Source organism: Peromyscus californicus, unplaced genomic scaffold (assembly GCF_007827085.1).
Source record: "Peromyscus californicus insignis strain IS unplaced genomic scaffold, ASM782708v3 Scaffold_20__1_contigs__length_68692818, whole genome shotgun sequence".
Lineage (NCBI taxonomy): Eukaryota > Metazoa > Chordata > Mammalia > Rodentia > Cricetidae > Peromyscus > Peromyscus californicus.
In genome coordinates, this window is record NW_026294503.1 from 53971039 (window position 1) to 53995973 (window position 24935).

The 24935-nt window shown below is 50.2% G+C and overlaps 2 protein-coding genes across 14 annotated transcripts in view; one reads left to right on the forward strand and one right to left on the reverse strand.

Moving 5' to 3' along the window:
• Positions 1-1821: 1821 nt before the first annotated feature.
• Dennd6b (DENN domain containing 6B) lies at positions 1822-12184 on the reverse strand. Of its 7 annotated transcripts, none has more exons than XM_052748627.1 (20): positions 11074-12172; positions 8586-8624; positions 8469-8511; positions 7871-7983; positions 7018-7098; positions 6355-6460; positions 6192-6271; positions 6040-6102; positions 5744-5799; positions 5029-5151; positions 4851-4946; positions 4672-4766; positions 4474-4539; positions 4096-4160; positions 3905-3994; positions 3760-3813; positions 3310-3419; positions 3133-3227; positions 2965-3042; positions 1822-2884 (listed from the first exon to the last, which is right to left on the reverse strand). In XM_052748627.1, the coding sequence occupies exons 1-20, from the start codon at positions 11248-11250 to the stop codon at positions 2613-2615; spliced, it is 1902 nt and encodes a 633-aa protein (XP_052604587.1). In that variant the 5' UTR covers positions 11251-12172; the 3' UTR covers positions 1822-2612. The 7 variants fall into 7 exon arrangements, 4 of the variants coding, with proteins under 4 accessions (XP_052604587.1, XP_052604588.1, XP_052604589.1 ...); XM_052748629.1 differs by having other exon boundaries at positions 2625-2884; positions 3125-3227; positions 11074-12167; XM_052748630.1 differs by having other exon boundaries at positions 2625-2884; positions 2965-3039; positions 3125-3227; positions 11074-12164.
• Positions 12185-21783: 9599 nt separating this feature from the next.
• The window catches only part of Ppp6r2 (protein phosphatase 6 regulatory subunit 2), a 95096-nt gene continuing 91944 nt past the window's right edge, over positions 21784-24935 (forward strand). For 3 of the 7 annotated variants that reach the window (XM_052748636.1, XM_052748635.1, XM_052748637.1), the window contains exon 1: positions 21785-22006. The gene's annotated coding sequence lies outside the window, so the exon portion shown is untranslated. Of the gene's footprint in view, positions 22007-24935 lie in introns of all 7 variants that reach the window. The other 4 variants (XM_052748639.1, XM_052748641.1, XM_052748640.1 and 1 more) reach the window with 3 other exon arrangements.

Consider the following 24935-nt stretch of genomic DNA (forward strand, 5'->3'; position numbering starts at 1 on the left):
GGGACTCCCAAACATCCAATGATTTACAGGGCTGCAAATTCTGTATCAAAACATTAAGACAAGTGTTGTATCACAAAAGGATATTTTAATACCAAAGTTGTGGGAAGACCAGTATTCCAAACTGAGTAGGGCTCAAAATAGAAGGCAGGAAGCTGGAGGGTAAAAGAGCCCTCCTGTCCTTCCGGTCTGTCCCTGGGGCTGGCTGCCTCATGACCTCCACCCAGCCCTTCTGGATCCCCTGAATGCTGGCTCACAGCTCTCTCCAACTTGCCACACAAGGGATCCCTGGGGACCACAACCTCTTGGATTAGCTTTTCACTATCCAGGCATCTTAACCATGAGGGACCTCGGGCTTGGGGGGAGGGGGCAATTCCTTGAAGTCATCTGTCTTCTTCCCTCCAGGCCCTTGTCCTTGGCATGGACTGGAAGGCTTGAGCCTACTCTGGACAGAAGCCCCGCTAACTCGGAGCTGATCCCAAGCTGGGAGAGCAAGGGTAGAAGAGGATGTAGCTGGTGGGAGGCCCCAGGCTGTAAACGCTACAGTCATCGGGACAAACCCCTAAAAGGGACTGGAACTTTCCTCATTCCTGTATGTGTCAGCCTTGGGTCTATGCCCTAGGCAGTACTGTTGTATCCACACCATCCCCCCGCCCCCCAAATCTGTTTCCTGGGTCTCATGTCCAGTGTTCTGAGCTGCTAGGACAGTCCTAGGTGGGTGGTGGCTGAGGTCCATGGGGCCACTCTGAAGCTACTGTATGACAGCCCTCAGAAAGTGAAAACATGAGAAACACATTGCAGTGGCATTTGAGATGTGCTCTTTAGGGTGGGACCACTAAGACCTGGGGGCTTCAATCCTGGCCACTGTATACTTGGATAGGAGGCTGGGCACACCAAAGGCACAGTTTCACAGACTCCAAATGGCTAGCACTCTGCTGTCCCCATAGCCTGGGAGCTCCATCTGTCACAGTGGAAGATGCCATATTTCTAAAGATCCCTTAGAGACCAGGCTCTCGGTGGTGAGGCTGGCACCTCTGTTCCAGGGGGTGCCAGGGCCACTCTTTCTAATGCCAAGGTCTCCGCCTCCACCTGCCTCTGCTCAGTTTTCTAACTGGACGCTGAGTTAGACTAATCTGGCTCACTGTACACCTTCATCACATCTATCTTGTCTGTTTCCTGTAAAATGGATACAATGTGACAAGTTGTCATAGGCTGAGGTCAGGGGGTAAACAAGAGAACATATACAACGATCTAGGAACAGGGCTGGCACCTGTTTACAATGTTTACTGCCTTTGTTGTCTGGACTTAGCCAGGATCAGTGGGGAATGGCAAGGCAGTATATACTTGATTTGGTCGAAGAAGTCTAAAGAACCCAGAATGGGTTAGTCATGCTACATGGGAGCTCTAGAAGAAAGCAAAAGCTCACTGTGCAGCTCTGCATCAGCTTAATTTGCTAACACACCTTAAAGCATTACAGGGTGTACAGCCCACTCTTCCTGAATGCCCCCTTTTCCCTGCTACTACCCAACACTGCCCAGTGAGCCACCTACATGGCCTGGCCACTCAGATTTGGAGTCTGAGTGGTCAGGAGACCTACCTACAGGTTTCTGATACTCAGCCAGGGTTGGGCTGCAGCTCTGGTCCACACTTTAGTTTGCACCTTCCCAAGGGCCCCGATACTGTGCTGGGCTGGAACATTGTAGCTCATTGTACCCAGGCTTGGGGGCGGGGGGGGGGGGGGGGGGGTCACTGCACAACAGTATCTAATCCAGGAAGGGGGGAGACAGAGCCAGCAAAGATTTCTCCAACATTCAGGGACCAGGCTGTGGTTCCAAATGCCATTTTTACTGCTCAGACAACGTGGTTCTGGATGGGGGACTGAAGCCAGGATAGAGCCTTGAAGGGAGCCTTGGCAGACTTAGGCACCTGGGATCACAGGTTAGCCCTTTCGTAGGAAGAGCACAGAACAGTACCTCCAAGAGACACCCTGGCCTAAGAGACCAACTAAGGACAAGACAGCAGAGAATGTTACATTAGGCTATAGCCCAAAGCCTTTCAAGATTCAAGGGGAGGGGCAGACATGAGGGGAAAAGCTGGAGTCTCCCTTGGAGGCCTGGGTGAAACTCATGGAGCAGGTGTCCAGGGGGTGTTCCAAGAAAGGGAACAAGGACCATGGTGAGAACCTCAAAGAACAGCCTGAGCTTGCTGTCCAAGTGGGGTACCAGGTCCCATAACCATCCCTCACTCTCTCATCCTGACCAATCACAGCAGGAGGGAGATTTAGGTCCTCACAGGACAAAGAGTTTCTGCCTTCTCAAGTAGCTGCCTAGGCACAGTACCTATCACTCCCCAGAAGAGGGAAGGAGTGGAGTGGAGGAGAGGGGCCAGCCCTGGCAGCTGCCTCCCTCCGCTCTGAGCTGGGAAGCCTGCTGGGCTAAAGGACCCACCACACAAGGCATCCTGAAGTGTGGGCAGATGGGAGCCAGGAGGGGGCAGGTGGTGAGGGCACCTACATCAGCGAGGGCCACTAGCCCACGCCCACCTCCAGCTGCAGAGGACAGGTGGGGCCCAGGAAGGAGCCAGACAGTGCCAGCACAGAATCCCCCAGCAGTCAGTCAGGACCAGACTGTCATTGTAAATGTCATTTTTACTGCTGGGACAGAGGTGGTTCTGGGAGGGGCTGAAGCCGAGGTAGGAGCCCCAGCCTGGTGGAGAGAGAACTTGGCAGACTTAGGCCCCCAGGACCACACAGGTTGGCCCTGTCCTAGGGAGGGCACAGGACTGCTTGGAGGTCCTTGGGCAGGGAGCCAATAACTGTATCGATGTACAGCTGAGCACGATGTAGTGTCACCTCCTTCACAGGGAGCTGGTGGCCCTGTGCCCGCACCTGGAAGGACAGTGGCAGTAAGGGGTGGCCGTACTTCCGGCCTGGCAGGCGGAGGCTGGGCGGCCCAGAAGGCTTCTCACCAGTTTTTCCCGGAGTTTCAGGACTAGGTCCACCACTTCCACCTCCGACTTGTCCTTCATCCAGGCCTCGAGATTCTGCTAGGGACATGTCAGGTTCTTCTCACCGAGTCTCCCACCCACCCTAGGCCTGGACCTGTCCCCTCCCTTTTCCTTCCCTCACCGCCTCACAAATAGCTTCCAAGTGCAGAGCCTCCAGCTTCTGGGCCATCTCTTTATGTCGTTGCCGATACCAGCCGTCAAAATTGGGGGACTTGAAGAAACGCCTGTGATGGCGAGAGGCGGCTGAAGAGCTGACCTCGTGCATTTGGGGACACCCCCAGCAGCCTGTGCCCAATGTTTACCCACCTGTAAAGGCCCAGCCAGTCACCCTTGAGGATGCAGGTGAGCTGGGGTCCCGCATGCTCCAGGCTACGCAGGAAATCATCCTGGCGGAAGGGGCAGATCTGGGGGGGGCTCTGAGACAAAGGTAATATGAGCTAGGTGTTAAAGAACACAGGCATCCTACCTTTCAGCAGGATGGAACCCTCCCTCTCCAGGATGTATCTAGAGCTCTTCACCATACCCCGCTTGGGACAGATCCCTGGACAGCCCTGAGGAGTTCTGTTAGTGGCCCTCCCTTGCAGTCCTTATTTCTCTGCCCTGGATGGGATGCTGGCAGACACAGGGTCAACTTCCTGCCCTGGTGGCTTCTGCATCACAGCCACCATCTCTGTTCCATGTGGACACCTGTCTCAGGCCTTCCCTTCTGGGTACGGGGATTGAATTGACCCTCCCCAGAACTCCCTGGACGCCCACCTTCCAGGGTGTGATGCTCTTCTGCAGTGGCATGAGGCTGGCCATGTAGTGCTCCTGGAGGGGAAGGGACAAGGAGTGAGTGTGAGCCATAACCCCCGACCATCTCTCCCTCAGGCCCACGGCTGGCACACCCCGCCTGTCTCACCAGAGGGATGATGAAACTCTGTGTGAGCTCTAGGAAGTGCCGCCTCAGCAGGGCACTCTGTGCATCCCATGGCCGCTTCTTCTGTACGCCCTGCCAGAGGAAGCATGGACTGAGTCTCAGCATTGGCTGGTACCCTGCAGCCTTCACAGCACACAAGTACCCACATCCAGGCCCTACCCAAGAGCCTGTACCTTGAGCAGTCTTTTAAGCAATGCTTTGTCCCGGTGGAGGTGGGCAGTATAGGAGGTGTAGAGGCCTGACAGGGAGTCAGAGTTGTGGCTGTCCATTCAGCCTCCCTTCCACGCTCCCACAGCTCTACTGACGATGAAGAGGGTTGTCTGATCTGCCTACAGCCCCATTCCCTCGACAGAACCTGCACGGCTCTCACCCCATCCGTCCCGAGACTCAAGAGACCTGCTAAAGAAGACAATGTCCCCCCACCTGCCACCATGGGGCCTGAATAGAAAGAAAAAGACTCAGAAGGCCTGTCACCACCGGAGGAATCTACCAAGTGCAGGACAGGCCTTACCAGAGTAGACGGGGCTGCAGCCCAAGGGGGAAGCACAGACCTGGTTTGGTGTCGAGGGTCTTCAGCCGTGAGGGTTTTTTAAGCTTGACCTGCTTAGGAAGGTCCCCTGTGAAATAGACCCAGTAGCCACGGCTCAGTACCCACAGCTCTGCCTATGCCTATGGCTTCAGAGGTATTGGATACAGAACCCCACCTAAGGTCCCAAGCTGGTGAGGCTTATAGCCTCTGGTCTTCTCACCTGACATCTTGGGCTCCCCAATTCGGAGGACATGAGGCCAGTGCTGGAGTGTTTTGATAAAGAAAGGGTTTGTGACTCCCAGGACCACGTTTGGTCTAGAGAGAGAGAAAGAGAGAAGAGGCAGAGAGAGACCTAGGGGAGGTAGTGTGTGAGAGCAGGAAGGAAGGACATGAACTTACGGAGCCTGTGTTCGCGTTGTGAGCTCCTTGAACTCGCTGTCGTGAATGGTGAAGTAGGGGCGGAAGTCACAGCAGAACTTCAGGGGCTGTAGGCAGCTGCGGGGGTAGGGCAGCAAGGAATGTGTAAGGCGGGGGTAACCAGGCACAGCCGGAACAGTCGAGTGGGTAAAGTCTGCACCTGGTCAGGGCTAGCACCAGCTCTGAAGACACGTCAGGCGAGGGTGCCAGGACCACGAGCGGCTCCCCAAGGAGCATGAGCTCCCACAGGGTCTGCACATGGGTTAGTACTGGCCGGAAGCACCTGGTGAGGAGAGAGCATTTGGGCCAGTCAGGCAGCCCTGGTACAAAGGTGCCATAGTAAGCACAGGGCACTACCTCTCCCCAAGACAGCAGTAAGGATGGTCCAAGTGTAAGGGGTGTCTCAGGTCGCCAAAGTCACCCCACGTTCTGACAGACCACCTGAGCTAGTGCTGGCCTAGGGGACCCGACCTGGACCCTGCCTGTGACCCAGGAGTCTACCAATCCAGGGCTTTGCTATCCCTATTGCCTCTTATGCCACCAGACTAAAGTCCTGGCTCCTGTTGGGCCCAGGATGGAAGAAGATAATCTCAAAGTCCAGGATCCCTTGAAGACACCTAGAAAGGCCCAAAGGGGCAGCCTCAGAGAGCAAATGTCTCTCTTACAACCTCTCTGAGCAAAGGACTTTCCTGCCTACTGTATGCATTTTCCCTTAGTCAGACACTTGGGTGCAGGTCTCCTGTGCAAGTTTCTCAAGGGTCACTCAGATGAGAGCCTCTCTTGGCAAGTTGTGCCCTGCATGACATACGCACTTGTGTGTGTATGACTGTGGGTAGGCTCCCTCAGAGTAGCCTGTGGTACCCTACAGGGCTCACCTAAACAGATCCAGTTCATGGACACTAGTGAGGACCACAGGGGCTGGCAGCAGGTTCTGAGAAGGGAAGGGAAGGTAGGTCAGGCCCAGGTGAACGCTCTCTCTGATGACAGTCCTGCAGCTCCATGCCACTCCCTCCCCCCACCACAGGCTCCATACTGAAAATGCTGGCCACCACCCTGGCCTTGCCTAGGTCTGGCCACCCACAAAGGAGGCTGGTGAGGCAGAAGCGACAACCACCCAAGCCCAGGGACAGGGCTCAGGCTAAGGCCCAGCTCCTTCTACCCCATCCCCCACCTCTTGGTCACACTGCTTTGGAGGATTGGATTCCAGCTTGTCCACCCTGGATGGAATGCGCACCTAGGGAGGAAGGAAGCAGCTGCCACAAATGGAGTAGAGTGTCTCCACCCACCAACACTGGCATCGCTTACCCTTCAGCTGCTCCTCACCTGAATGACGACTCCCATGATAGGTAGGTTCAGGGTCTGCCCTGGCACAGGGGCTGGCCACTGGTCAATCTCATTGCACACTGTGGACATAGGTGGCCAATGTCAGGAGCTGTCCCAAAGGGCTGAGATGAGACAACGCTGGCCAGGTCTGATGGCCACTCACCTGCTTCCAGGCATGGTGCCAGCTTCTCAAAGTACTCAGGGGCGATCAGGCTTAGGAGTGACTGAAAGAGCCGGACAAATGGCAGGCGGGACACCAGCACTAAAGACTGTGATGATGCAGGGCCAGTCAGAGGGCATTCAGCTACAGACATCACTCCTATAATTCAGGAGCCCATGGCAACCCTGAAGCCACGCTTACCCAGAGCTGGTCAGGGCAGCACATCCCCGTCACCCCATGGGACAGCGGCCACAGAATAGCCAAACTCATGTATCGGGATTGGACAAGAGAGAGCCTGATGTCTGCACCCTGAGCTAGTGCAGATAACCATAGGGTAGACAACCCCAGGTGAGAGCAGGGTGAGGATTGGGCCCAGGGCCTTCAGAGGGAAGTGTGAGCTGCCCAAGTTGTCCTTATCCTGGCAGTGTGGTGACACCAGCAAGACCTGAGGAGCTGGGATATTCTGGGCCTCGAGTGCCATCCTAGGCAAAGAAAGGCTTCAGGAAGAACTGGGCCCAGTGGTGGCTCCTCCTTGGTCCTGCTACCCAGGTGGGCTGCAGATGGGTAGGCACCCCTGGAGGCTCAGGACTGCTCACTAGCTGTCCTGCGGCTGTCCACCATTTGCTACCTCTCCACAGCACTAGCTCACAGCGGCAGGCAGCTCACCTTCTGGAAGTAGCCCCTCCTCATGGAGCTGTCCTTCACCTGTCTGAAGTACACGTAGCCCAGGTAGTGCGCCGGCTCTCTCTGTAAGGAGTGCAGTGTTAGCCATGCCCTACACAGGCCATTCGCTAGATCCAGGGGTACACAAGCAGGGGCTGTTAAGGAGGAAACCTAAGGCCAGGCATGGTGGTACACGCCTTTAGTCCTGGCACTCCGGGTTAGGGTTGGGAGGCAGAAGCAAATGGATCTCTATGATGAGTTCAAGGCCAGCCTGTTCTACATAGTGAGTTCCAGGACAGCCAGGGCTACACAGTGAGACCCTGTCTTTAAAACAAACAAACAAACAAACAAACCAACAAAAAACCCTAAGAAACACCTAGGAATCCAGAAGATGTAGGAGGCACTTGCAGACTAGGGCCTGCCCTGTGTCTACCACAGTGGGATGTAGGATTCCCTAGTTCAGAAGGTGGGCTAAACCAGTCTAGAGGATGGCCGCTGACGGAATGCTGACACAGAAAGGACTTAGCTAACACGAGAGTGCCCAGGACCCCTGGAAGGCCCTGCAGACTTCTGCTCACTGAGCCCCAGCTTATTTAATCACACAGGTGCCCAGCCAGGGAGACATGATGTACAGCATCAATTTAGTGATCCTGGTGAACCCCGGAAGAGCTGGCCCAGGTGGAGACCCCAGTGCAGGACCTGCAGCTTACAGTTACTGACCTCACAGGATGGGCCCGGCCAGCACCTCTACTGCACAAGCCCAAGAGCTTATGTTATGTTAAGTTCACAGCCAGGAGCCAGAGAGGCCCCTAGTAAAGGGAAAGAAGACACAGACCAGATACATCCCACTACTCACCTGCAGTGCCAAGGGGGCCTTGTTGTTATAGGGCCTGTCGTCACCATGCCAAAGGCTCCTTTGTCCTCCACACTGACGCATACGGAAACTGAATTGAGTGTCTCCAAGGCATCCTGAAAAGAGGCAGCCCCACCACACGCCATGAATGGGAGAATCTCCTCCCCCTATCAGGGGTGAGGACTGTGGTACAAGGGCAAATGCCCTCTCAAGGGAAAACTAACTTGACAATTTGATTCCCAACAGACTCCTATCCTGATACATCACATAAGAGTCTTGGAATGAATGAACCGATGCAGAGACCCATCCTTGCAGGAGCCTGACTCAACCGGCCCGGGGCAGGAGAATACCCTGCACAGTGCTCACTCGGCGACTGCTGTAATGAAGTGAAAGAGACCAGATCGCCCAGATATCTGGCTATCTATGGGTTTTAGAGAACCTGGCTATCTTGCTGCAGCTGGGGCTCTGGTGAGGGTCCATCCTTACAGTGCCTCGTAGACTGCTGGCAGCCTACATACCGCTGGCCCCATACTCTACTTTTTGCCCATCACCTTCTAGCTCCACAACCGGTGTCTGGTTCAGGGAGTGTGGGATTACCTACCTGAGTGGGAGTCTGGAAAGGACAGGTAGCAGATGCTGCTTTTCTGAAACAAACAGAGTTCCAGTGAGGGCTGGCTCACTCCTGGGGACATCCACTCCCAAGAAGTCCAAAACCTACCTCCTTGTCTGTGAGCTGGAAGTCACGTGGGTAGACTAGCTGCAGGGGAAGACAGAGCACTTGGTGATAATGTATCTATCTGCCTGAAGTGACGTCCACTAAGACAGCTCATCAGCAGTCATAAGCATGTGTTTGCTATCCTTCTGGCCCACTCCCTGGCCTCCCAGTGACCTCCTCCTTCCCTACATCATGTTGAACCTTACATCAGAACCTTCTCCTCGATTCTGATTCCTCTTCTCCATGACCTTTAGCCCTAGTTAGACTGGGTGTGCTTGCTAGTTTTCCATGGACTTGACACTAGCTAGCCAGAGTCATTTGGGAAGAATGACTCTGAATTGAGGAAATTCCTCCGTAAGACTGGCCTGTAGGCAAGTCGGTAGTACATTTTCTTAATTAGCGAATGATGTAGGAAGGCCCAGCCTGTTGTGGCCTCGACTGGCGGTCCTGGGTGATATAAAAAAACCAAGCTGAGAGCCAGGCATGGTTGTACACGCCTTCGATCCCAGAGGCAGAGACTGAGACCAAAGAAAGTCTGTTTCAGGGGACCCCCTCCCTCAAAAAGCCAATATAAGTGGAGGCAGAGCCAGCCTGGTCTACATAGTGAGTTCTAGGACAGCCCTAGCTACAAAGATCCTCAAAAATCAAACAAGCAAAAAAAAAAAAAAAAAAAAAAAAAGTATGTGTATGGCCAGAGGTGGTGGTCGTGCACACCTCTAATCCCAGCATGCACTCAGGAGGCAGAGGCAGGCACAGCTCTGTGAGCTTACAGCTGGCCTGGTCTACAGAGTTCCAGAACAGCAGAAGTGACATGGAAGAAACCATGTCTCAAAACATATACACTCTGCCAACAAAAAAGAATTACACTTTTCTGTTTAGAAGATTTTAGACCTCTAGGCTCTCATCATCTGAGCCATAGCATTTCCCAACCACAAAGGTATGCTGCAGCAGCTGTCTCAAGGGTCACTTTTCAGCCTTACCTCAGCTACACTCACAACCTCTCAGGGTCTCACAGGTCACTCTGACATCATGGTCAGCCTCTGAGACACTGTCATCTAGTCATCTACAATGGACCTCCTGTGAATGGTCAGCTCCCTGGTTTGTGTCAGGGCTCTTTAGAACATAGACATTATCTTGACTGGACCTGCCAAATGCCTCACTGAGCCTGAAACATTTTCTTCCTCCCCCGCCCTCTTGACCTTTCTGGTGGTTTTTGTTTAGTTGTTTTTTTGCTGAGACCAGGTCTCACTGTGTATAGCTTTGGCTGTCGTGGAATTCATTAAGTTGACCAGGCTGGCCTTGAACTCATAAGAGATCAGCCTGCTTCTGTCTCCAGAGTACTGGGATTAGACATGTACCACCCACCATGCCCATCTTCTTTCTTTCTTCCTTCCTTCCTTCCTTTCTTTTTCTTTCTTTCTTTCTTTCTTTCTTTCTTTCTTTCTTTCTTTCTTTCTTTCTTTCTTTCTGTCTGTCTTTCTTCTCTTTCTTCTCTTTCTTCAGACAAAGTTTGATTCTGTAGCTCAGGCTACTCTGGAACTCACTATATAATCCATATTGGCCTCAAACTTATGATCCTGCCTCAGCCTCCCGCACATTGGGTTTGCATGTACCCCAGCCTGGCTGATATTTTCATCTTTATCTAGAAGAGAAGCTGTCTTTATGTGTAAGTGGGATGGAGGCCTTCATGCCAGAGAAAGACCACATCAAAAGCCTATGGCCCTGCCCAGCTGCACACAGCTGGTGACCAGATGCCAAAGGTTGAGAAGAGCTTCAAGTAGAGGGGCCAAGCAGGGCCTCACAGGGTCTGGATCTGATTCTAAGTGAAAGAGGAGTGCCACAGGATTTCTAGCAGGAAAACCAGAAACGAACTTACGGGTGATATCGGAGACTGCAGCAGACACAATGCAAAACCTGGGGGGGAGATGGACCCTAGGAACTCGAGCAACTGAGGGCAGGAGGTATTTTTGCCTCTTTGGGGGAAAGGGCCACGGAAGATGCTGCGGAAAATAAATTGATGGATAGGCAATCAGGCCTTGGAGACGGTCCCTTTCTTGGCCTGGGAAGCGCTCCTAGAGCTCTGAGGAAGAGGCTCCTCTTGGAGAGGTGACTGGCGATAGGAAAGAGGGTTAGGAGAGAGGAGGTCGCTAAGCTAGCTAGTCACTAGTCGAAGGAAGTGGGGGAAAGGTCAGCCTGAGGATACAAAGTATACAGAGAGGCGACGAAGAGGACCCTAGACCAAGCAGGAAGGCTACAGGCGAGGAGGCCTTGGGATCAGTTTCCTGGAGGGTGGGCGCGCAGCGGAGAGAAACGACTAGGAGGAAAAGAGCAGCAGCAGGGGTGCAGGCGAGGGAAGGGAGGAGCGTGGCGGGGGAGGGGCATCGGGAGAGGAGGGACGTCCGGAGAGGAGGAGGGGCGTCTGGAGAGGTTCAGGCCGCGGAAGGAGAGGCACTGGGACCGTTCTGGGGGGCCGGCCAGCCCACCCTCTTACCTCCAGCGCCTGGCCCAGCTCCAGATCGAAGGTGACCACGCACACGCACTCCAGCCAGGCAGAGAAGCGCGCCCAGGGTATCGCCGAGGCCCGCGTTGTACGGCCGGAGGACGTGGACCTAGTCGCGCCTAGTCCTCCGCCCCCCTGCCGGGGCCCGGGGCCCATCGGCACCTCCATGGTAGTAGCTCAAGCGATACCCGCACGTTGCGGGGGAAACGCCGGGGTTCACCAGGCCCGCCTCGGAGCAGTCGAGCTGCCGTCGCAGGCCAGAAGGTCCCCTGAGCAGCCGCGCGCCCCCTGGCGCCAGAGGAGCGTCCGCCCTGGGGCGTCGGCTGCTGTACCAGCGAGAAAGGCCCCAGCCGGTTAGAGGGGTCTAGAGCTGGTGGCACTTCCCCATCGTGGAGGATGCGCGACCCGGGTCCGCCCGTGGGGGGCTAGTGCAGCTCTCTGAATCTGGCCGGCGAGCAATGCCGCTTCTGGCATCCCTGGCCTGCGTCTGATTCGGTGGGACTGTGGGCGGTTACCAGGGCTGTCAGGCGTTTTCGCTTCTCTGAACCACATAGAACTGTATTGGGCCACCTCGGGGTATCCACCCCCGGCCGTGGGTTGTGAGCCTAATGTTCATTTTGCGTGTCATCGCTGCAGGGCCTTTTCATCTACAGCGTTCATACTTGACAATCGCCCAAGCTAAATTACAGACTAACCTCAAAAGCTCATTCATTGAAAAGTGCGAAAACCATTTCCGGTGCGGTAGTGACGCTCGCCTTAAATCTCGGCAGGAGGTAGAGGCAGGCCGATCTCAGAGTTCGGGCCAGCCTGGTCTACAGAGCGAGTTCCAGGACAGACAGGGCTACACAGAGAAACAAAAACAAAACAAACAAAAAAAAGTGTTTTAAAACACACAATGTTTGGGGCTGGGGAGATGACTCAGCGGGAAAGAACACCGGCTGCTTTTCCTGAAAAGTCAGGCTTGATTCTCAGCAACCACATGGCAGCTCACAACTGTAACCGCACTTCCTGTGGATCCGATGCCCTCTTCGGACCACCGCCGGCGCCATGCACGCATGTGGTGTACAGACAAACACTCTAAAAATAAATCTTTAAAAAACCTCCTCAATGTTTTAAGTTCACAATTTTGTGTCTGAATGTATAGCTCTCCTGTACTTCCTTGGTGTCTTGTCCAGGGTTGGACACCATTGATTGATCATGTCTCCACCCACCGACTCTTTATTGAAGGCCATCCTAGCTGAGTTGGCATGTCTGCCCGACCCACACCCATTCCAGGCTGATGTGCTCACTTTCGCTAGCAAAGTGGCAGCCCAGCCAGTTAATGCTGCTGTCTCTAGGAGTAAAGAGGTTTGCCAGCCCTAACTTGGAGGCCAGGTTTGTAGAAGGGTGAATTTAGAACCAAGAGGCAATGAGGCAGGCTAGAAAGAAAAATCTGAGGGGACAAAAGAAGGGGAATGGAGAGCCTTCCTCCTTCTCACCCCCAGCCTCTTACCAGTAGAGAAGCAAGAAATCTAGCACGATTAACAACTGCTTAAGGTCTTTCTCTTCCCAACTATGAACCTGCAATTTTCCAGAATTCCCATCAGAAACCTGGTTTAGAGGGAAAGAACATAGACTAAATGTCTTGTGTAACCCTTGTAACTTGTGGTTTTACCTTACCAGATTGCCATCCAAGGCATTCCCAGACCTCACCCATCCTACGCATGGGGGGTGGGGGGAGGATTAGTGATCTTTTGAGATACAACCTGAGAGCCATCAAGATGGGATACATGATCAATGCTCAACAATTATAACTCTCCCTTACAGAGCTCATACCTATGGATTTGTCTTCCTGGCTCCTTGAGAAGCCTACACCTATTCTCTTGGATGTCTTACTTTCTTCTGAGTCCCCTACCCCCAAACACACACCCTCATTTGAGACAGGATCTCTATGCAGTGCTGGCTGGGGAGGAACTTGATATGCAGACCAGGTTCATCTTGAACTCACAGAGCTCTGCCTGCATCTGCTGGGTTTAAAAACAGCCATCACCACACGCTTGCGTTGTCTCTCTTAACCCCTGTGCTTACGTCTCCATTAAAGTATTTTTTTTTTATTAAGCCCCAGCTCTTATTCTGTTGGAAGTTGGAGCAAAGTGCTGATGGAGATAATGAGGGTGAAAAGTCTTTTTAGCTCACGTGTTGCTCTTTCACTCTTCATTGTCTTAGAGCCCTCTTTTTGTCATGGAAGTGCCTATCATAATCCTAAATAATAAAGGATTATGTTTATATCAATAAAGATGATGTTTCCATCAAAAAAAAATAAACTCAACTTCTGCTCCATAAAATGGCTAGTCTTGGAATGTCATTCTTTTCTATGTCAAAGCCACAAATCCAAGTCTGGTTTCAGCTGAGATCCCTAAAGGTCTAGAACTCAGGCTACTGAGAATGGCAGTATAGCAATACTATCTAGCATACTTTGATTTTAGGTGTTTTTATTTTTTAAGCCCTAAAGCCCTTCTTCCAAAATTACTGACTTAGACCAGGCTTCAACAAAAATCTTCAAATCTTTTTTTGGGGGGGGGTAGGAAGGTTGGAGACAGGGTTTCTCTATGTCAGCCCCTGGAACTCACTTTGTAGACCAGGCTAGCCTTGAACTCACAGAGACCCACCTGCCTCTGCCTCCCAAGTGCTGGGATTAATGGTGTTCCAGCAGCTGGGCGGTGGTGGCGCATGCCTTTAGTCCCAGCACTGGGAGGCAGAGGCAGGTGGATCTCTGTGAGTTTGAGGCCAAGCCTGGGCTACAGAGTGAGTTCCAGGAAAGATGCAAAGCTACACAGAGAAAACCTTGCTCAAAAAACCAAAAAAGGGGCTGGAGAAATGGCTCAGCGGTTAAGAGCACTGGCTGTTCTGGCAGAGGACCTGAGTTCAATTCCCAGCAACCACATGGTGGCTCCCAACCATCTGTATTGAGATCTGGTGCCCTCTTCTGCCATGTAGCAGAACACTGTATACGTAATAACTAAATCTTTAAAAAAAAAAGGAAAAAAAAGGCTCAATTTCCAAGTCTTAAATAGTTTTTTTTTTCCATTCATGTGAACTCATGGGAAGGCCAAGTGGACCTTTGAAATGCATATCATCAAAGTGGAAAAGAACGTAAAGGTTTCCCCCAACACCTATTTGTTATTGTTGTTGTTCATTGACTTTTAATTGCCTAGAAATTTGCACTTGCAGTCCATCTGCCAAAAGTAGTCATGAGGTTCAAAGCGGGGATGTGAGCTTATGGTTATTTATGCGTTACAAAATCATTATCTTTTTTAATTACCACATTTTGTTGAGTTTAAGATAATTGTTCTGTAAATAAGAAAACTGCTACCAACTGCACAGTAGTAAGTGAAGTAAGCCCATTTTGTCCACCTGCGGTATGCCAGTCACTGAAAGGACTGATTTTGCAAGTGGAAATGAGAGTCAGTCTCAACTGTTTCCCCCAGGATAGAGTTTGATAGGTACCTTTGTTGGCTGAAATTGGGGCAAGCAGAAGTGGGGTGATCCATGCATGTATAACTAGCTAAACAGCAAGTTATCATCTGCACCTTTCAAATTGGTGATTATCTTTTGTTTTAAAAAATATTATCTCATTTTATGCATATGAGTGTTTTGTCCACTTGTATGTTTGTGTACCGTGTTTTGTCCACTTGTATGTTTGTGTACCGTGTATGTGCCTGGTATGTATGTGCAGAGGCAAGAAGAAGAAGGTGTCAGATCTCCTCCAACTGGAGTTACAGACAGCTGTAAGCTGGGAACCGAACCCATAGCCTCTCCGCAAGAATAGTGAGTGCTCTTAACCACTGAGCCATCTCTCCAACCCCTCCAACTAATTTTTTGTTTTGTTTTGTTTTGCTTGAGACAGAGTTTCTCTGTGTGTAGACTTGGCTGTCCTGGAACTCACTTTTTTTTTTAAAACTACTCTCTTTTTTTTTTTAAATGTTTTATTCATTTTACATACCAACCACACTTTCCCCTTCCCCCCAGTGTCCTGTCGTTCCCCCCCTCCCCCCGCCCATCCACTCCTCCAACAGGGTAAGGCGGAGTCAACAAAGCCTGGTACTCAGTTGAGGCAGGACCAAGCCCCTCCCTGCTGCACAAGGCTGAGCAAGGCATCCCACCATAGGGAGTGGGCTCCAAAAAGCCCGCTCATGCACCAGGGATAGATCCTGGTCTCACTGCCAGGGGCCCCTCAAACAGACCAAACTACACAACTGTCTCCTTATGAATTTTGTATGCTAAACAAATAATGGAATAAACCCTATTACTCTTGATACATAATCCTTTTGCTATATTACTGAATTTTCCTCTGGAGTACTTCATTAGCTTCTGTGGGGTTAGATTACCTCTAGCTTACGTACTGTTTTAACTCTGCTATAATGCAGTTTTTATTAACATTTATTAATCATACAAAGTAAAGACTTTTTTCTTGATCCAGGGTGTCATGTAGCCAAGGATGGCCTTTATCTAGCTATGCAGCTGAGAATGACCTTGAACTCCTGGTCCTCCTGCCTGAACTTATCAACTGTTGAGATTACAGGTGTGTACCATTTCACTATGCCTGCCAAATTAGTGGTTTCGCCATGATATTTTCATATATCCATATATCATGTTAGCTTACACTTACACTCCTCTCCACCTCTTCTCCCCTGGCATCCTTCCCGGGCTCCAATAATCTCTCTCCTACATTCAGATCAGCATTTCTAAAATTTCTGCCTATGAAAGAGTGCATGTGGCCAGACACATACTTTTATTTTTATTTTTATTTTTTTGACACATACTTTTAATTCCAGCACTTGGGAGGCAGAGGCAGGTGAATCTCTGTGAGTTCTAGGTCAGCCTGGTCTACAAAGTGAGTTCCACAACTTCACAGTGAGTAAAAAAAAAAAAAAATGCAGATGACATTTGTCTTTCAGTGTTCAACTAAGTTCACGTGATGCTCTCTAGTTCTCCCCCTTTTCTTCATAATGGCTAATGGTCCATTGTGTTTGTTTACCATTTATTATATTATTATTATTATTATTATTATTATTGGTTTTTCAAGATAGGGTTTCTCTGTGTAACAGCCTTGGCTGTCCTGGAACTCACTCTGTAGATCTCAGGCTCACAGAGATCTGCCTGCCTCTGCCTTCCAAGTGCTGGGATTGAAGGCATACACCACCACTGCCTGGCATCATTTATTATTTTTATTATAAATCTTTTTTTGTGTGTGTGTGTACACATCTGAATGCATTGTCTATGAATGCCAGAAAAAGTCAATGAATCTCAAAGAACTGGTGTTACAGGCAGTTGTAGGCCACCCTATGTCGATGCTAAGGACCAAATTCCAGTTCTCTTCATGAGCAATACAGATTCTTTTAAATTTTTTTTTTTAACGATTTATGTTATAGAGCTAGGTGTGGTGATTCACACCTTTGATCTCAGAACTTGGGAGGCAGAGGCAGGTGGATCTCTGTGAGTTTGAGGCCAGCCTGAACTACAGAGTGAGTTCTAGGACAGCCAGGGATACACAGAAAAATCCTGTCTCCAAAAAAATCAAAAAAAAAAAAAAAAAAAAAAAAGAGAAGAAGAACAACAACAACAAGAAGAAACAGAGGAACTGCAGTTAGTTTTTGTTTGTTTGTTTGTTTGGTTGGGTGGTGGGACAGTACTTTACCTGTAGCAAGTGCTCTTAAATGCTGAGCCATCTCCCAAGCCCCAACCATATACTCTTTTCTCACTCATCTGTCAGTGGGGATTTAGCTGATTTTATATTTCTGGCGACTGAAGAGTTCCACAATGAACATGGGAGTGCAAGTATATCTTGTGGTGACTCCACACTTTTTCATCTATACCCAGGAAGAGTATAAGTGTATCTGCAATGTGTTTTCTTCTTTTTTTTTTTCCCCAGAGCTGAGAACCGAACCCAGGGCCTTGCGCTTGCTGGGCAAGCACTCTATCACTGAGCTAAATCCCCAACCCCGTGTTTTCTATTTGATGTGCCTGGGAATGTTTTTAGCTCACCCTCACTTTTTTTTTTTTTCTCAAGATGAGACAGGGTTTCTTCATGTAGCCCTGGCTGTTCTGGAACTTGTTGTTCTGTAGACCAGGCTTGCCTCAAACTCACAAAGATCCATCTGCCTCTGCCTCCCTAGTACTGGGATTAAAGGTGTGTGCTACCACCTCCCGCTAGTTCATCCTCATTAAAAAAAAATTGTGTGTGTGTGTATGAGCAGAGGCAAGCAGTCAACCTTGGATTCCATTCTCTCTCTTTCTTTCTTAAAGATTTATTTATGTGTATGTATGTATCTATTAGAGTATATGTCACATGTATGTGGGTATGGTTGGAAGCCAGAAGAGGGTGTTGAATCCTTGGAACTGGAGTTACAGATGATTGTGAGCTGACATGTGGTTACTGGGAATCAAATTCAGGTCCTCTGGAAGAGCAGCTAGTGCTATTAATTACTGAGTCATTTCTCCAGTCCCTCAGCCTGGTTTTTTATGTGGGTTTTGGGATTCGAACCCAGGACGTCATGCCTGCACAGTAATCACTTTACTGAGCTATCTCCCCAGTCTTCTACTTTCAGTTTTGGAAGGATAGTTTTGCCGGACATAGAGTTTATTCATTGACAGTTTTTATTTTTCCTTCACACTCTGAATGCTATTTTATCACTTCCTTGATCTTTTATGAGTCCTCAGCTATAAACTTTATTGTTGTTCCCTTAATGTTGGTGAGTCATTTTTTTCTTTCTGCTTTCATGGTTTTTTCTGTCTTTGGCCCCCAGCAATTTGATTATGGTGTATATAGGCATGGTTCTGCCTGTTTTCATTCTTTTTAGAGATTCTGGTTCCTGGGTCGATCTTGGCATAGAAACTCAGGGGCTCTTGAGGCAAGGACAATGCAGGCCACCACTAGTCCTGTTCTGATGGTGCTCTGAGACATAGCTTTGCTTTCTCCAGTTTATTGGTGACTGACTTTTTATTTGGTGCTCTTAGTGATAGAATTCACTCTATTTGGTCCTTTTGTGTCAGAAATAACTGCCTTTGTTCTAGGTGTTTTGTGTAAATCCTAAATGGTTACAGACAATAATACACGCCAACATGTACTGCACCCATTGCAGAAATAAGGAATGTAGTAGCTTTGCATATTTTTCATTGTTATATATTGTACATACTTTTTTCTCTTTTAAAAAATACAAGCTTTTAGATGGTAACATCACTATTTAGTGTTTGCATAAGAAACTTTTCAGTGGGATAGGGACTGTACTTGAAGAGTAATCAAAATAGCCAGTGACAGTTGTAATGACTGCTGGAAGTGTACATAATCTCATTTTTAGGGAAAGAGTAGGGATTACACTACAGAACAAATTTTCAAAGTTACATTTATTTATTATCTGTGTGTGTGTGTGTGTGTGTGTGTGTGTGTGTGTGTGTGTGTGTGTGCTTGCTACTGAGTTCCTGTGGAGGTCAGAGGACAACTTGTGGGAGTCAGTTCTCTCTTTCCAGCATGTGGGCTCTAGGTAGGGATCAAATTCAGATGGTCAGCTCGGGAGTGACTGACTTTACCCACTGGGCCATCTTGCCAACCCCAAGAGCAATATTGTTAGCTGGAAATGTAGTTGTTTTGTTGTTGCATAGAAGGATGTCCACAGAGCTGATGATCCAGTTTTCTCCTTACCACATCAACTCCAGATCCCTCTCACCCAGGACATTAACTTTCGACAGGAGAGACCTCTGGCTTTCCGTCTGCGGCCCGTGGGCATCCTCTGTCTTGTTTGTGTTGGGTAGTTACTAGGGGGATGGGAAGGCCACGCGTTATTCTCATTCTCATCAAGTGTTGGTACTTGTCTCTGACTGCTGTCCCCATGGGTAATTCCCAGTGATGCTCACAGGCACCTCCGTGGTTAGTTTTCATTCTTGCTTGCTCTTTGGAAGTTGTATGCCTTTGTAAGATCTGTTCTGTAGTGCATGGCAGTTCTTCTCAGAAAGTTCAGGACAGCCCAGGGAATGTCTCTGTCTTTAACTGGGATGATGCCAAACTTCTTTGAGAAAGAATGAACCCCCGTTGGAAGAATAAACTGTCTTCCAAGATTTTTCTTTCTTGAATATAGTTTTATTTCTTCACAATCATCCTATAATTGGTCATTTTTATAATATACTCCCCCTGTTGAAATCACTGTGTAGTTCCAGGTCTCCTTATTGGATTGTGACTAGTCAGTGATACCACTGGGAAAGAGGAAAGACTAAATGGGAGAGGAGGCTGTGAAGTTAGCATCCTATAAACCCAAGGCTTTAAACCGAGCAGTCAGGGAAGCCCTCACTGAGGAGGAGGAAATCAGCAAGTATCTATGAGGCAAGTCAGCAAGCGTAGCAAAATAAGGGGAGATGCCTGAAAAGATACAGTGAAGGTGTGAGCAATTGACCTGGGGCAGGAGGTTATCATGACTGAAATGAAATAAAATGAGTAGATAAAGTGAGATCACATCACAAAAAGCTGTGTGGGCAACAGCAAGGATTCTTGCTTTCATCTTGGGTGAGACAGCAAGCCCTGAGGTCAGAGATCTGATCTGACTTATTTTAACAGGAGCCCTTTGAACACTATGCTGAATGGCCTACAGGAAGTCCTCCAGGAGAAAAGCAGGGGGCCCATCTAGACTGTTTTGAGTCAGATGAGAGGAACTGGTCTTACAGGTTACATACTGAAATGAAAGGTACAGGACGTTCGCTGATGAATTCAGTGTGGTGTGAAAGGAGCAGGGGAATGCCACAAGTTCAAGGCTAGCCTGCACAACTTATCAAAACCTTATGCCCTCAAAACAAACAAACAAACCAACAAACGGTATTTTAAGACAAGGTCTCATGCAGTCCAGGCTGCCCTTGAACTCAATATGCAGTCCAAACCGATCTTGAATTACTAATCCTCCTGCCTCAATCTCTCAAATATTGGGACTACATGCCCAGCTCAAAATTAAAATAATAATAATAATAATAAAAAATAAAACAGGTAAGGGCTGGAGATGCAGCTCAGCAGTACTGTGCTTGCTTAATATTGCAAAAATGGTGTGTGTGTGTGTGTGTGTGTGTGTGTGTGTGTGTGTGTGTGTGTGTGTGTGTGTAGGGTGCATGAGCTGCTGCTGATTCACGAACTCTGGCCTGGGCACAAAAATAGTGGAAAGGTCAGGGGCAGGGTTGCACCTGCTCACTGCTGCGGTTTTTAGGACTATGGGTCATCCCCTGTATTTGGTACCCCAGGACAAGTCCCGGTTCTGCAGCACTGTCAGCTTCTGTATTCAGGGTAAATCTTACCAAAGTCACTTTCAGTAGGGTGGCCTGGGAAAAGCTGTGCTGCGGACCACCGCCAGAGGCCTTGGCGTGAACCCAGGTGCCTCCAATTTTGCTTTCCAGACCAGGCAAGGAAAACGCTTTCTCGCCTCTCCACCCCCAACAAAGCAGTGTCTCTTTGGCGCCCTCTGCTGAAGAAGCACAGCAGTACCACCTCAAAGGCAAAAGTACTTGAAGGGCCCAGATGCTCTCCTCCACCCCTAACTCCCTTCAGACATTTTTCAGTATGTAGTTCTAGCTGACCTGGAACTCGCTGGGTAGATCAGGCAGGCCTCGAACTGACAGAGATCCTCCTGCCTCTGGAGTGCTGGGATTCAAGACGTGCGCCACTACGCCCGGAGCCACAATGTTTTGCTTACTCTCCTGCTTTGGTCTCCACCAAAGTGCACCAACCACCCACGTCGGGTTGTATTTTCGCACAAACACTGGTGAACTTGCAGCTGAAAGGCATAGAGTTCTTTTTTTTTTTTTTTTTTTTTTTAAAACTATTTTTTATTTTTATTTTTTTTAAGATTTATTTTATTATGTATACAGTGTTCTGTCTGCATGTATACCTGCAGGCCAGAAGAGGGCACCAGATCTCACTATAGATGGTTGTGAGCCACCATGTGGTTGCTGGGAATTGAACTCAAGACCTCTGGAAGAACAGCCAGTGTTCTTAACCTCTGAGCCATCTCTCCAGCCCGGCATAGAGTTCTTAACTAGCATGTGTTGACACATTCCTTACATGTTTCATTTCTGGTTTTTTTTTTTTTTTTTTTTTTTTTTTTTTGGTTTTTAAATTTTTTTTTTATTTTCCCACGGCTTGCAAGGCCACCGGAAATCAGTCCCATTTTAGAGATTAAATTTGAACGAATTCCAAGCCACGTTACAGGGACACACGTCCGTAACGTGCAGAAATACTGCCTAACATGTACGGGGCACTCAGGAAAAAAGAAAAAGGAGGGCAGTTCGCCAGTTCGCTGCCCAGTTCAGAAACGGGACGTAGGGGAGGACCTGCGCACACACCTGGGCAGGCCACAGCGAGCCGCTGCTCTTGGGTGACAGATGAAGATGGCCGGAGAATGGAGCACAGCCGGCTCGATCCCGGAGACACCTCAGGACAGAGAGCCTTGGGGAGGCCGCTACGTTTCCATCCCGAGCCTCTCGGCCAGACCCCTAGCCTAGACTGGAGAGCGGCGATCCTGCGCCTCCTCGGCTGGCCCCGCCCCCGGGGCGCGCCCCCGCCCCGCCCCCGCCCCGCCCCCGCCCCGCCCCCTTCCCCGTCCGCGCCCGCGCGCGCGCGAGGAAGCGGGTCCCCGGAGCGCGCGCGCCCGCGCCCGCGCTCGCGCTCGCTCTCGCCGCCGCCGCCGCCATCTTGGAGCGATCTCGCCCGCGGCCCCGAGCCGGTCCCGAGCGGGTCCCGAGCCTCCCGCCGGCTGCGCCCGAGTCCGGAGGCGCCGCGCCGCGGGCCGGGGCCCATGTGCGTGCGGCCCTCTGCAGGCCGTCCGCACGTCCCCTCTGCGAGCGTCCTGGCCTCCCTCGGGCCTTGGAGGAGCCGCCGCGACCCCCCCACCCCCCCAGCCCTCAGCCTGCGGGGCAGGTGAGTGCGGCCGCGCGCCGGCGGCTTCCTCCGGCCCAGGCAGAGGAGGGGACCCCCTCCCCGCCCCCCCACTTCTTCCTTCTCCGTCAGTCCGCGTTCTGCTGTCACTCAGCACCTGCAGTCGGCGCCCAGTCCGTGGATCAGCGCCTTTGTCAACCCTGCGCTTCGTCAAGGGGGAGGGGGTCAGCGCCTCCGTCCGTCCGTCCCTCCGTCCGTCCGTCCGTCGGCTCGCTTGTGTCAGCCAGCACTCTCCACTCCCGTCATTCATTCATTTATTCATTCATTCGTTCCTCCCCATCCCCTCAGCTCAACCCTCCTCCTAGTTAGTCAACCTCCTTCTTACCTAATGTACCCGCTCCCGGCTGTCAGTGGTCGGCCAGTTTCCCCACTCTGAGAGCCAGACGCAGCCTGTCAGGGTCCTCCCTGTCCCCCTCCCGCTTGTCCACCTCCCCTCTGTGAATGCCTGTGAAGGTGTGGCGGACGGACCTTGGATATATGGTGGGGGGGGGGGTTGTCAGTGTTCCCTCTCTCATCCTCATTGTTTTTGAATACACCTTCCTCATCAGGGGCCTGCTGCTAGTGACCTTTCCACCCATCAGTGCCCCCCTCACCCCCGCCACGGCTCCCCTCCTCCCCGCCAGTGCCCAGTGCCCAGTACCGACTTTGTTTTTGTCCTGTATTTCCATCCTGCTCCTCTTCCTCTCATTCCCCAGTGCTCATCGGTCACCCACGGCCATTCCATCACTTCCCCTGACTTATCTCCACCTCCCCCCACCCCATCCTCTTTTCCTTCTCCGTACTCTTCTCCAAGCTCCCTCTGTTATGGAAGCTCTTCACCCGCTACTTGGGATCCTTGCAGCTGACTACTCACTTGTTAAGGACTGATGGCGACTTATTACTGATCTCCTGCCGTTCCCTACCAGCTCTCTCTCAGTCTGTCCCTTTTTCTGCTTCTTGCCTTGGTCTGCAACCCTTCCCCTCAGTTTGTCCCCATTCTCATCCATCTTGTCCCTAGGCCGATCCCAGACCGTTAGACTTTTACTCACACCTTCATCTGTGTCCTTCTTGACAGTGCTGCTGGCTTTTTAGCATTTCATTCCCCAGTTTTTTCTCTGTGTGGCCCTAGCTGTCCTAGAACTCGCTCTGTAGACCAGGCTGGCCCCGAACTCAGAGATCTGCCTGCCTCTGCCTCCTGAGTGCTGAGATTAAAGGTGTGCACCACCACTGGCCTCATTCCCCATTCTTAGCTCTTCAAGTTGCTTTCTCTTTCTCTGTTTTTTTTTTTTTTTTTTTTTGGTTTTTCGAGACAGGGTTTCTCTGTGTAGCTTTGCGCCTTTCCTGGATCTCGCTCTGTAGACCAGGCTGGCCTCGAACTCACAGAGATCCGCCTGCCTCTGCCTCCCGAGTGCTGGGATTAAAGGCGTGCGCCACCACCGCCCGGCCTCTTTCTCTGTTTTATTTGAGACAAGGTCTTGCTATATATACCCTTGGCTATGTAGACTGGCCTCAAACTCACAGAAATTTGCCTGCTTCTATCTGGGATTAAAAATTTCCTCCACCAAGTCTGTTCATCTCTTGATGTCTCTTCCCTTCTGAGTCTTCTCTTTGACCTCTCTAATCCCATGTAAGCTAAGCTCTTGAAGATGTAGGAGCTGGAAGGATGGTTGGGGGTGGGGTGAAGAACATTGGCTGCTCTTCCAGAGGACATGGGTTCGATTCCCAGCACCCACATGGTAGCTTACAACTGTCTGTAACTCCAGTTCCAGGGGATCCAACACCCTCACACAGACATACATGCAGGCAAAACACCAGTCAATGCTCATAAAATTAAAAAAAAAAAAAAGCTATCTATAATGAGGAGGTGGGGCTGGGAGGGCAGGACAGAGCCTTCCAGGGTGAGAACACAGATGCAGAGAGGAGATGGGGAAGGCCCAGATCTCTTGCAAGAACTAGATAATACTGGTGCATCTAGGTTAAGGGGGAGCTTGCTTTAGAAAGTTGGTTCTAGTCAGCCTTACAGACATTGGTGAAGAGCTGGGTCTTGAGTTCTTTTGAATTCTGCACATGGATAGAGGGGAGTGTTGTGGTTTAAACCTCAGCAGTTGAGTTAGGAGGTATTTTGGAGGGAGAGCTGTTGGAACTCCTTAGAGAAGTATGTAACAATTGAGCTTAGAGAAGTATGTAACAATTGAGAAGTATGAGGGAATGAGCGGGCTCAGAGTGATTTCCAGGCGTCTTGACGGAACAAATGGTCGGGCAGTGTCATTGTTTAATTAAATGGGGAAGCTGGGTTGAGGTAGTGGTAGATGTGAGGAAATTACTACACGTTAGAGAGAGAAGGCAAGACTTTCTTTTGGCTGGAAGTAGTGGGAACCATCTAAGAAGTCCAGGGAGAACATATGTTACAGAAAAATCTGGAGCCCAGAGGAGAGATAAGGCTGAACATACAATTTTGAGCAGGGAGATAATGTTTAAAGCTTTGGAAATAACTATTACTTAAAGCACACGTCATAATGTTTGGGTATTTATACTATGCCATTGCTTTTTTTTTTGAGACAGGATTTCTTTGTGTAGCCCCAGCTGTTCTGGAACTTGCTATATAGACCAGAACTAGTAGAGATCTACTTCCCTCTGCCCCTCCAGGTGCTAGGATTAAAGGCATGCACCACCATGCCCAGCTCAATATTTAATTTATATGGGAAATTTTCATCTAGTCCTCAGGGTAACCATAGACTATAGGGGCTATGATTTCCCTCTTCAGAGATAGACTGAGGCAAGAGAGCCAGGATTTGTACTGCAGGCAGTTTGGCTCTGCATCCATCCTTTCTCTCTCTTTCTCTCAAGTTAAGGGTAGTGTTTGAAATATTTAAACTAGAAATTATGTTCTTTCTATACATAGCAAGCATCCTTCATCCTTTTAGCTGAATAT